This window comes from Chinchilla lanigera, unplaced genomic scaffold (genome assembly GCF_000276665.1).
Source record: "Chinchilla lanigera isolate Chin_1 unplaced genomic scaffold, ChiLan1.0 scaffold00068, whole genome shotgun sequence".
Lineage (NCBI taxonomy): Eukaryota > Metazoa > Chordata > Mammalia > Rodentia > Chinchillidae > Chinchilla > Chinchilla lanigera.
The window spans coordinates 6277919-6290813 of record NW_004955469.1 but is presented as its reverse complement, the minus strand read 5'-3'; the positions used below and the strand labels follow the sequence as shown (position 1 = coordinate 6290813).

Sequence of the window (12895 nt, the reverse complement as noted above, 5' to 3'; positions counted from 1 at the left end):
TTTTTTTTTTTTTTAATAACCCTGTTTCTAAAGATCATTTCCCACTCTGACCAGAGGCATATAAGAAAAAAAAAAATTATTAACATGCTCCCTGCAGAAAGCAAAAGATTTGACATTTAGTTCAAGGGTCAGTGCTGCTTACCATGCAGCTCTCAATGTTGGTGATGGGGGAGGTCAAGACGATGGGAAAAACAAAGTTAAGAAAAAAAAAACAGAGATAAGAAACAAAAGCTGAGGTCAGGTGGAGCCCTGTCTCTCAGGATGGGAGGAAAAGAAATTGCTCAACCACCAGAGGGGGGTTTATTTACACATTTGAAAAAGTTAGTATCATGTGACACAGCGTTGCCTAGTAACTACTAATGGCTTGCCCCCTTGGACTGCTCCTGCTGTGCCCCACACATGTGGCCAATTTCCAGCTTCAGCCACTCTCTACAGGTCAGGTTGTCATGGTAGAAAAAGTCTGTATGGGACCATGATGCAGTTCAAAAGTGGTTCCTATACTTTCTGTCCCAGGAGATGTTCAGGCTGGAGAGGCTGTGCTAATCAATGCAGGATCAAGTAGTGTTGGCACAGCTGCCATCCAGCTGGCCTGGAGGGCTGGTGCTATGCTTCTCATCACAGCATAAACTTCGGATGGCAGAAAATCTTGGAGCAGCTGCTAGATTCAATTACAAAGAGGATTTTTCTGAAGCAACACTAAAATTCACCAAAGGTAAACAACTGCTTCTGCATCTCAGCAGGAACTTAAGAGATAATTAAATAAAATCCTTACCAGCCCCAAGGGCACCAGTGCTCTGGACCAGTCCTGGCTTTACTGAAAACACTTCAGCTTCCCTTAGCCAAATCCTAGTATTCCAGTGTTTGCCCACCTGCATTCTTGACACTGATGATTCATATGTGTTTTTTTGTTGTTGTTGTTCTTTTTGAGACAGGGTCTTCTATGCAGTTCAGGCTGGCCTTGAGCTCACTTTGTAGCCCAGGCTGGTCTTGAACTCGCAACAATGCTCCTGCCTCAACCTCCCAAGTGCTGGGATTACAGGCGTGTGCCACCATGCCCATTGTAGATTCGTATATGCTTGAAACACTGGATAACCACATGGTGTTGGCCTGGGATTACCTAGGGCCTCCTCTTTCCAAACAGCTGCTCTGTGAGACCACTCTGGAGAAGGTCTTAGTAGGGTGGGGGCAGCAGCTCTCTAAATGAATGAGTAGATGTGCATCCCTCTGTATTGCAGTCAAATCTGGATATTTTGGGCTCATCCCTTTCTATTTTTCATATGGGTAAAAAAGAAGAGGGGAAAACAAAGTTAGTAAGCCTCTGTTTTTTCTTTTTTTTTGAGCTAGAGTCTTACTGTGTAGTCCAGGCTGGACTTGAACTCATTATGTAGCCCAGACTGGCCTTGAACTCTCAGCAATCCTCCTGCCTCAGCCTCTTGAGTGCAGCATGCCTATGATTCTATAACCCACTGCAGGCGCTTCCTAACTTAGGAGTGAACAATAGGCCCTGTAGCCTGGGATGGACCTCCTCTGTTCTCTTTTCACTTGGGTGCCAGTGAGACTATACTTATTTTGGGAGTGAGAACCAGTACCAGCTCATGGTGTTGCCACACTACCCTCTTGCTGTGGCTGAGGAGCATAGAAGATGAAATATATTATAATGCTATCATAAGCATTTTATTACCCAGACTCCATTTACAATAATGTTTCCATGACCAGTGATTCTAGTTCCAACCTATAGATTTACCACTCATATGTATTTGTACCCATATGTGCACAAATACACCATCATCTTTTTTTTTTTTTTTCAATCTTTTTGAGACAGGGTCTCGCTGTGCAGTTCAGGCTAGCCTTGAACTCACTTTGTAGCCCAGGCTGGTCTCGAACTCACAACGATCCTCCTGCCTTAGCCTCCCGAGTGCTGGGATTACAGGCGTGCGCCACCATGCCTGGTTATCGTCTTTATTTTGCACCAAGCTTTCCATGTCTGATGGCATCACAGTCTTGTGTACTTTCTCTAGAATGTGTTGGAGTGAACCTAATTCTAGACTGCAGAGGTAAATCCTACTGGGAGAAGAATGTCAACTGCCTGGCTCTTGATGGTCACAGTGGGCCTCCGTTTGTTTTCAAAACTACTTTTTATTTTTCTTTTTTATTTGTTGGTTTTTTGTTTGTTTCTGGTACCGGGAATCGAACTCACAACCTCGCACTTGCCAGGCAGGCGCTGTGCTGCTGAGCTAAATCCACAGCCCCTCAAAACTACTTTTTAAACGAGGAAGCTCATCACTAGTCTGCCGAGATCCAGGTACAAAAAGGTGAGTCATGAATGAAAAGAAAATTTGATTTAACTATTCCCCAGAAAAGTGTGTATCATTTACATGATGTCCAGAAAGGAAGCCAGGTTACAGGTTAGGGAGCCCGTGAAGAAAACTGCCACCTTGTGGATAAATAGGTAATCCAATTTCAGAGAACTGATGGAGATTGGTCAACAGAAGCCTTGGCATTTTGGAAAGAGTATGTAGCTCCTCTCTGAGATATATATATATATATATTTTTTTTCTTTTTTCTTTTTTTTTGTCTTACAGAATGAACAAAGCATTGGCCATATTAGGAAGTCTTCTAATAGTTCCAGACTTGCTTTGCATGCTTCTACCTTCCACAGGTTATATGTTCCCGAGACCTTCTGTGTGGCATTCTAGCCAGAGCCAGCTTTGGGAATGCTTCCCACCCTGGGGTGTCCTACCTCCCGGGGAAGAACAACACTTCCACACTCCTTTTGCTCTCACATTATGTGAGTCCTGTCTGTGTTCGCCTCCTCTGTGGCACTTTTATTGAAAAGTGGCCCAGAGGCTGTCAATGACACTAGTGTCTTACTCCAGCCTTCAGTCTTTACCTGGTGCAGAAAAGAGGTTACATGTGTGGGGCATGCACCTGCATGCTGGGAAATGAAGTGCGCTTTTCAGTGTGTGCAGTGTAACGGAGAGCATTAAGGCTCAGCCGCATAGGGGTGACAGGGTTGGATCTCTTATAGTTTAGGCTGATGGTCTGCTTTTATCTTAGTACGAGCAAATGCTGGCGAAAGCTTTTCCCGGGCAAATTCTGCCGGGCTTCTCCAAGGAGGGCCCCAACGCCTCTGCCAGTGCTGGACGGCGTCTGCCGGTGACTGCAGTCCAGGTGGCCTATCAGCACCCGTCATCCCAGGCTGACGGGAACGTGGACAAAGCGAAGCTGCCTACCTGGAGGAGGAGGGGGTGGTACCGGACACGGCCGCCCCAGGGTTTCCCGGAGCTAACACGGAGAGGATTCGCTCCCAGGTCTGCCTCGTTCACTGATTGGTGTAAACTGCTTTAACGAAATAATGTCCGCGGCCATGACACCCTGAACGCGCCTTCTGGTCTAATCAGATCTGGTCTGATCTCAGAAGCTAAGTAGGGACGGGCCTGGTTCATTCTCGGATGGAAATAAACAGTGGCCTTGCAGGGCGGAGCGCGGGGGCAGCCGTGGCGGGGGCGGCGGGAGTCAGGACCATCGCTGAGTCTCCACACGCCTGCGGGTTCGAGAGTTACGGCGTCAGCCGCAACACAGGCAACATGACCGTGGAGGATCGGCTGCGCGCCCTGCCCAGTTTCAGGGACAAGCCCACCCTCGTGTTCCTCCGGCACCTGGGCGTAGGCCCCGCCCCTCTCGCTACTCACCTGGGCCCCGCCCAACTCCGCCCTTCCCCCTTCAGACTCCTCCCACTCCCTCAGCTAAAGGGCCCGAGCAAGCGCCTTTAGGAGGGCACGCCCCGCCCTTTCCGGCCCAGCAGCCGGAAGTACCTTGGGTGCTCCCCTTTCTACATTCCGACTTAACATCTCTCTCCACCTCTTAGTTTGGCCGTGGGACTCTTCGAGGCGGCACACGCGTCGGCACGTCCTGCCGTGAGACGGCGGTGTTCCGGGGTGTTGTAACCGCTTCCGGCAAAGCCCTGCTGTATTCCACATCTGACGCAGGTTTGCCCTCGAAGCGGGCGAGCTCGGGAGGTGTCCGGGGAGTTCCATTGTTTGCTGCGATAACCTCATCAGTCCGCCGAGATGGCGATGCAAGCGGCCAAGAGGGCGAACGTGAGTACTAGGCCTTTGCTGAGGAGGGGGAGGACTTCGCTGCCTGACTTGGTGAGGAGAGTCCGAGCGCTCTTGTATGCCCTCTCCGAGGCGCGGAAGGCCCGAATTTCTACCCTGCCAGACGGGCTTCTGTCCTGTTCCCTTTCTCAAGGGGGTGCGCCTCGCGCCGCAGCTCCTCTGCAGCCCCTTTGAGAGTTCCCCTTCTGTCTCCTAGTGTCGGTGACAGCGCTGGCTCTCTGCCTCTGGTGTTTGACCTGTACTAGGAGCTGGCCTTAAGAGTCTTTTTTTTTTTCTTTTTGAGACAGGGTCTCGCTGTGCAGTTCAGGCTGGCCTTGCGCTCACTTTTTAGCCCAGGCTGGTCTCGAACTCACAACCATCCTCCTGCCCCAGCCTCCCGCGTGCTGGGATTACAGGCGTGCACCATCACGCCCGGCTATTGGCCTTAAGAGTCTTGACCCAAAAGTCCAGAGCATAGATGAGTCCTCGGTAAGTAACAGGCTCACTGGTACCGAGAGCCTGGGGGTCCTGTCACACCATGGGGCTTTTAGGACCTTTCGTTCGTATATTAATCCAGCAACATTTTTGAGCACCTGCTGTGTACTTTAGAGATGCTAAGTGATCCACAGTTATATTTATTGACCACCTACTATGTTCAGACTCTAGTCTTAGGGATAGGAATATAGCAGTGAATAATAAGACAAGTCCTGCTTATAGTCTAGTTTTGGAGAGTGGAGTGTTACGGAAACCTTTTAAAAATAAAATTTCTAGGAAGAGTGGGCAACTGTAAGACTGGTAGAAGTACACTAAGCTGAAGGCAGATAATTGACCATTGGGTGTGTTGAGATAATTTTTGGTGACCCTGGTGAAAGGAATCATTTCAATGGATGAAAACTTGGTTGCAGTAGGATGAAAAACTGGAGGATGAAAACAATGAAGACAGCAGAGAGCTCTTTGTGGGAGTTTTCATATAAATAAAGAGTAGAGAAATTGGGTGAGAGTTGTTTTTTTTTTTCTTTAAGCATCTAGATATAAACTTATTTGTATACCAGTGAGAACACTCCAGTAGAATGGGAGAAACGTGATACAGAAGAAAGATTAAATACAGGAGTAAAGGTTTCCAGTAGATGAAGGATTGGGATAATCACAGGGAAAGTAAGTGAACACAGATGAACATCATTTGACAGGTTCAGCATAGTAATAGGAATATAAAGTACTTACCACTTGGTCCTGTCTGTTTTCTTCAAGAGCCAGAGTGATCTCTTGGGGTGGGCAAGGAAGGTTACAACCAAATTCAGATGGAGGGAGTGATGGTGGCAAGATGTGAGGAGAGAGGTGTATTGTGATTGTCTGGTGGTGTTGTCTGTTTAAACTTAACCTGGAATCTTGAACTAAAACTTAATTTGTCACCACTGCCGGTTTGAGGGCAGGGAATAAAGATCTTATTCTTCCATTAATATAATACCTAATGTCAAAAGTGATTATCAGTTTAATAGTTACTGATTAGACTTAGATGTACTATGTAATTGTGTATATTAACAGGGAGCACAGAGAGATTTGGATGGGAGATACACATTTGAGGGAAATCAACTTTTATTAAAAAGTGTGGCACGTCAAGCAGGGTATATAACAGATCCAAAAGAAGTAATGGCCTGTAATGCTAGAACTTGGGAGGCTGACGCAGGAGGATTGTGCTAAAAAAAAAAAAAAAAAAAAGTAACGGCAAAACCTTGTGGAACAGCATAGTTTAATATCAAAGAAGACTTAAAAAGAAATAGCCAGAGTTAGGAGGGAATAGTTGAGCCAAGAGTGGTCAAGTGGTGCACACTTGTTATACCAGCACTTGGGAGACTGAGGCAGGAGGGTTGGGCGTTCGAGGACAGACTAGTACCATAGAGAATTTAAGGACATCTTGGACTACCTAGTGAGACCCTGTCTCCAAAAGAAAAAAAGAAATAAAAGAAAGAGTCAGGAGCACAGAGAAAGTTTGAGACTCAAACATTAAAATTAAAGGTTTTAATAAGTAAAAGCACTTCTAGCAGTGTGCTAAGGTGAAAGCTTAGTTGGGTGTCAGTGAAGTAAAGAGTTTGACTCAGTGAGTACAGATTTCTTTCTCTTTTATGTTTGCCTGAAGGGAAGAAAAAGGATAAAAGAGAAAGCTGTTATGTTCAGAGAAAGCAGAAACCTTACCTTTTTTTTTCCTTTGCACTGTGTATTTTTTCTTCCTTACTTTTTTTTTTAAATCCCCCAGTACCAAAGATCCAACTCAGGGCTGGTGTCCTGCTGAGCCCTTTTTAATTTTAATTTTGATACAGGGTCTTACCAAATTGCCCAGGTTAACAGTGAACTTGGAATCCTCCTGCCTCTCCCTCTAGAGCAGCTGGGATTACAGGCAGCACAGGTGGGGTTACAAGCTGCTCAGCTGGGGTTACAGGCTGCACAACTGTGCCTGGCTTTCACTGTGTATCTGGAGTATCTAAACCAGTGTAAACAGAAAGGGCGCGGGCTGGGGATATAACTTAGCGGCACAGCGCCTGACTGGCAAACGCAAGGTGTTGAGTTTGATTCCTGGTACAAAAACCAAAACAAAACAAAAACAGAAACCAGAAAGCGCACTTAGTGAGCTGGGCGTAGTAGATCATGCCTGTAATCCTAGCACAGGGGAGGTGAGGCAGGAAGATTGCTGTGAGTTTGAGGCCAGCCTGGGCTACAAAGTGACTGAAGGCAGCCTGAGCTACATTGTGCGACCCTGTCTCAAAAAGACCAAAAGGAAAAAAAAAAAGAAGAAAAGTTAGATAACTTTTTAGAGGGGGAAAGGAAGGAAGGGAAAAGTAAAATAAAAAATGAGAAAAAAAAGAAAGAATGTAAATAAGGAGGGGAAGAAATGTTTAAACGGAGGATACGGGAATGAAATAAAAGAATCAAGTTCTATCATGTACAGGTACAAATTCTTTATACTCAATGTAATTATTATATATATCTAAAATATGCCAATAAAAATTATTTTTTTTGGAAAATAAAAACAGAACGGGCACTTGGTAAATGTGTTGAATGAATGAAGAGGAATTTAAATGCATGTATTGTTTTCTGTAAGGACTGGCAGGACAGGAGCATCTGAACAAGAGAAGCCAGTGGGAGGAAGAGCCTGTAACTGTAAGAGAGGAGGCCTCATGCTACAGGAAGTTCCTAGGTTATCAGTAGAAGTCTTTTGTTTAGCAAATAAGAACAGTTCCCTTTTCTTCTAGATGCCTGAGGAATCAACAGTTTTTAGGTGAAACTAGAAATCGCTGTTAAGCCATAGTGACCAAAAGCCTGGATTTGGAAGCACTGTTCCATGTCTCCTTGCAGTCCGACTAACGGTCTCACCAAGACCAGTGCTCTCTCACTTTTCTGAAGAGCATAGCATTCTCCGGAGCACCAGATTCTACCTCTCATTCTTGACTTTCTACTACTGTGTATCATTGAGAGTTTCTTCTTATATTGTACCACTTTTGCCTTCATTATAATGACTATACATATTTCTCATTTTAGATTCGGCTTCCACCTGAAGTTAATCGAATTTTATATATAAGAAACTTGCCATACAAAATCACAGCAGAAGAAATGTATGATATATTTGGGAAATACGGACCTATTCGTCAGATCAGAGTGTGAGTTTTACTGAGACTTTTGAAATGTCATTTAAAGAAAATGATTGCAGGGTGGGTGTGGTGGTGCATGCCTGTAATCCCAGCACTCAGGAGGCTGAGGCAGGAGGATTGCCATGAGTTTGAGGCCAGCTTTGACTACATAGTGAGTTCAAGGCCAGTCTGAGCTATACAGTGAGACCCTGTCTCCAAAAAAAAAAGAAAATGATTGCATAATCTACAGTCTCAGATAGCAATGGTGCTCTGTATGGTGTGCAATGATGTTGGGTTTCTTCTTTTATAGGTGAGATTACCAAATGTACCATTCTAGTCTAGTGTTTAATGATAAAATCGTCTGACCAAATTGAACCTTCATCCTACACAGTATCATAGCCTGTACCACTTAAAGGTCCTTCTAGTTTGTGTTTTTTGCAGTGCTGGGGATTGAACCCAGAGCCTCACACATAATGGGTTAAGTGTCCCTCTGAAAGGATTTTTAAAAAAAATTTTTATTGGAGACAAGGTGTCTCTGTGTAGTTCAGCCTGGTCTTGAAGTCACTGTGTAACACAGGCTGACCTTGAACTCACAGTGATCTTCCTGCCTCAGCCTCCCAAGTGCTAGGATAACAGGCACGCACCCCTACACCTGGCTAAAAAAGTTTTGAGATAGGGCCTCATGGTATAGTCAGGGCTGACTCAAACTTGCTAAGTAGCCCAGACTAGGCTCGAACTTGAGATTTCCTTGCCTTCTGTGTGCTGGGATTACAGGTGTGTACCACCACGCTCAGCTCAAGTTTTCATTTTTACTCATAATGTTTCTCTTTCAATAAATTTTCCTTGGTGATCTGAGAGCTCCTTCCTAGCTTTCAGTACTGAGACCCAAGGACACTTCTTTGGCATGGTCACCGTCCCTCCAGAGAGTGAGCCAGGTGCTGGAAGTCAGCTTCACTGGCTCTCAGTGGGGACGAGAGTGGAAGTGTTACAGACCAGGTGTCTCTTTCATCTGAGCATCAGTGCTCCGGACCCTCCGCACAGAACACACCCACATTCTGCCTACATCCAGGTCAAGATTGAGACCCTCTGTTCTAGATCCAAAACATCCCTGACTTGGGGATCAGAAGACAAGATTCTGGTAAGGCCCTGTTACTACCCACATGGCAAGTGCCTAGTGTTTTTGGTTTTCTCATTCTTCTGTGTCAGATAACCTAGATGGTGCCCTTTTGTCTCTTAATGTGGACGCAGCATGATAAATGTACTGGATTGGTTATTAGGTTCAGACATTGACCACCTGCTAGTCATATGAAACTAAGCAGACTGGTTAACTTTTCTGAACCTCAATTATCTATGATATACAGTCCTTTTAGCCTACCTGTCTTAAAAGAATTTTATTTTGGGTCAAATTATAGTATCTGTGAAAGTTATTATTGAGTATTTCCTTCCCAGCATGCATTAGCCACCTGTCTCCATGGTCCCATAGCACCTCCTAGGAAGCTCTCTTCCTAGTTAACACATGGTTTTGCTGTTGTCCCTGTAACTCTGCTCTCAGCCTGTGAGCTCCTCCAGGGCTGGTACCATGTATCCTTTCTGTTTTGTCTTGACAACACTTGTCATGCTGATGTATGGGAAGCACCCAATGTATGAGTTAAGGAATAATACAGAAAATAGGATTGTGATTGTGATTATTTCACAAAGTCATTGTAGAAGCTTATTGATAGGATAAGATTGGTAGCTCACGCCTGTAATCCCAGCACTTGGGTGGCTGAGGCAGGGGGATCTCCATAAGTACAAGGCCAGCCTGGGCTACAGAGTGAGTTCAAGGTCAGCCTGAACTACACAGTGAGACCCTATCTCAAAAACAAGACAAAACATTTTATTGACAGTACTCAATTAAGAGATGTTTAAGTCAGTGAAGTTAGAGATCGTTTCAGAAAGCCAAACATAAGGACAAGAACTAAATCAGGCATCTTTAGAAAAGTAGGAGTAGCTTGGGGCCCATGTGTTCCTGGTGTGTCTTCCTCTCATGGTTGTCACTGGCTCCTTGAATGCCTGGCTGCTTGTAATCCTACAGTTCTCAGCCTCAGTGTCACTTTTTAGAGGATTCCCTGACCACTGTAGCTAAGATAGCTCTCCATCTTCTCATTAATCTGTCACAGTTCTTTTTCCTTTATAGTCTTTCTCCTGGTATATAATTATTTCACATGTATTTATTTTCTCTTGAACATAAGCCCCTTGAAGGAAGGGAATGCTTCTGTATTTCACTACTGTAGTGTCAACAGAGAGAGATTCTTTTTTGTTCCTTTACTGTGGTCAAGTCCTGTTGTGGTTGTTTTTCGTGTTTGTTTTCTGTTGTTTTTTTGAGACAGGGTCACACTGTGTAGCCCAAGTTGGGAATCCTCCTGCCTCAGCCTCAAGTGCTGGGGCTACAGGTGTGCACCATCAAGCCTGGCTAGATCCTGTTGTCTACCTGGCACCTAGCACTGTGGTAACCAGCCCTTCCCCATTTGCCCAGTGCTGATTTTTTCTGGGATGACACTTTTAGTACTAAAACCTGGACAGCCTTTAGCGAACTACTAGGATGATCCATCACCCCACCTGATATGTATAAGACATTGAACAGCTTGTATTTTTTTTTTTTTTTTTTGATACTAGGAATCAACTCAGGGCCTCACAGTAGCCACTGAGCTGTATCCTGGCCCACACTCTGTACTTTTTAAAGCCTCTTCATTTTGTTAACTCTTATGATTACTAAATCATACATAAGGTAGGAAAGGTGATTTAGCCCAGTATTATTATATGACACATGAAGCAGCTGAAGCTCAGAGGCTAAGTTACATGATGAGGTTTTATTTCTACTCTAAGCTTTTTTTACTCTTTTTTCTACACTAGGTTTCAACTACCAGTCAAGAAAATAGTGTTATGACATGTACCAAGTGTATGCTTTTAAAAATTAAATTATATACCTGCCTGGCAGGTGAAAGGTCCTGAGTTTGATTTCAGGTACCAAAAAAAAGGAAAATTAAATTATAGCTGGGTATGGTGTACACACCTGCTAATCTCAGCTATGCAGGAGGCTGAGGTAGGAAGATGGCAAGTTTGAGGCCAGCCTGGATAACTTAGCAAGACTCTGTCTCAAAATAGAAAGACTGAGGATATAGCTCAGTGGTAGAGCACATGCCCATCTGCACGACGTCCTGGATTCCATCTGTAGTACAATAAAAATGTCAAGGTTTCTAAAGTGTGATGTCAGTACTCAGGGCTAGGACATGTAAGATGGGAGAGTGTTTTAAATTAACTTGAGGCTGGGGGTTTAGCTCAGCAGGAGTGCCTGCCTAGTATGTTCAAGGTCCAAGGTTCATGCTCCAGCACTGAAGTGCAGAAATAAAATGGGTTGGCCGGGGATGTAGCTTAGTGGCACAGTGCCTGCCTGGTAAGCACAAGGCCCTGAGTTTAATTTCTGGCACACACACACAAAAATAAGGTGAGGACCTATCTCTGTGGAAGAGGGAGAAAAGAGCCTCCTGAAGAAGTGTAAAAGAATCGACAGGAGGAAGGAGCTTTCTTCCTTTCAGATGCACGTTAACACTTGCTGTGTGCATGGCATTATGGGAGGAAAGTGAAGGGTAAGCTTTGCCTTTTCAACTTCCATACCGAATATATTCTCTTACCTTTTTTTTTTTTAAGAGAGGGTCTATGTAGTTCAGGCTGTCCTTGAACTTGCTGTGTAGCCCAGGTTGGCCTCAAATTTGGGGCAATCTTCCTGCCTTACCCTTCTGAGTGTTGTAATTACAGGTGTGTGCCACCATGCCCAGCAAACCTAATACATTCTTTTTTTTGTTTGTTTGTTTTTCTCCGGTACCGGGAACCGAACTCACGACCTTGCACTTGCCAGGCAGGTGCTTTGCTGCTGAGCTAAATCCCCAGCCCCAAACCTAATACATTCTTGAGAATGATTAAACTGTTACTAGTTGTTAACACTATTGCCAGGCAGTACAGAATATTACAAAGTCGCTCATCAAGCCCACCCAGCCTAATAAAGTTAGTTCGTTCATTGGCACTGGGACTCTCCAGTTACCTGCAATACCCATACCTATCCCATCTCCTCCCCTCTTTCTAATTTTTACATTTTTATTGCTGTGTGTTTGCAGTGTGTAATGATTATGTTCACTCTGGGGAGTTGGTACATGTTCACAACACATCCTAATCCTGTTTACAACTCCCCCATCCCCTTGTACAGGAAGTGCCAGCTCTGAGCAGGGCCCAGACTGAAACCCTGTTCTAATTGTAGGCAGATGTTCCCGTTACCACGGGTCTGCTGCTTTTCCTTGTCCATGTGCAGGGACTGTGACAGGTGCGGAGTCAGCCCATAGCCCTGACCCCATCCCAGTTGTACCGCCTGCCTGCTGTCCCAACTAACAAGCCCTTGGCTGTGTGCTGCATGCCATTCAATGCTCCTGTTGTACCTCACACCTCCCTGCCTCTCCTGGAGGAGGCTTGTGAAGTGGACCACATGGCAAGGGACATCTACAGAAGCAGCCCTAGAGCTGTGAGGAAGGCTGGCTTCTGCTCACAGCTCCCCGCCAGCATTTTGCCCTGGCTCACAGATAAGTGCATTTGAGCTCCCGTTTTAGCAAAATCCCAACCCTTTTCCCCAGGTAGACAGGGCCATGTATTTTGTTTTTGTTTGTTTTTTTCTTTTTGAGACAGGGTCTCGCTCCTGAGTTCAGGCTGGCCCTGAGCTCACTTTGTAGCCCAGGCTGGTCTTGAACTCACAGTGATCTTCCTGCCTCAGCCTCCCGAGTGCTGGGATTACAGGTGTGCACCACCACGCCTAGCCCTTAGACAGGGCTATGTAATGCACGAGAGCTTGGATTGTTATAAAAATGAGTGTACAAGGCCTCTTTTTCTCTGTGTTTTTTACTTAGTTTTTGTTTTTTTGAGGCAGGGACTCGATATGTAGTCCGGGCTGGCCTTGGACTCACTGTAGGCCCCAGGCTGACTTCGAAGTATGAAAGTAGGGGGTGACTATACTGGATTGTACCCAAGGCTTTTACGCTAAGCTCTACCACTAACTCTTGTTTTGGGGCAGAGTTGCACTAAGTTGCTAAATTGTTCAGGCGGGGCTTGTACTTAAAATCCTCCCTCAGCCTCCCTTCGGGATTCCAGGCTTGTATC

General features: G+C 45.3%; 2 protein-coding genes across 2 annotated transcripts in view; both read left to right on the top strand.

Annotated features, from left to right (window-relative positions):
* Positions 1-3372, top strand: part of Tp53i3 (tumor protein p53 inducible protein 3) — an 11503-nt gene extending 8131 nt beyond the window's left edge. The window contains 6 exon segments of the mRNA XM_005400567.2: positions 514-622; positions 624-712; positions 2019-2115; positions 2247-2272; positions 2275-2312; positions 3058-3372. Of these exon segments, the coding sequence (XP_005400624.1) occupies positions 514-622; positions 624-712; positions 2019-2115; positions 2247-2272; positions 2275-2312; positions 3058-3348 (650 nt within the window). The 3' untranslated portion in view covers positions 3349-3372.
* A 533-nt stretch (positions 3373-3905) lies between these two features.
* Positions 3906-12895, top strand: part of Sf3b6 (splicing factor 3b, subunit 6, 14kDa) — an 11015-nt gene continuing 2025 nt past the window's right edge. Inside the window, exons 1-2 of the mRNA XM_005400375.2 lie at positions 3906-4100; positions 7629-7747. Of these exons, the coding sequence (XP_005400432.1) occupies positions 4071-4100; positions 7629-7747 (149 nt within the window). The 5' untranslated portion in view covers positions 3906-4070. The remainder of the gene's footprint in view (positions 4101-7628; positions 7748-12895) is intronic.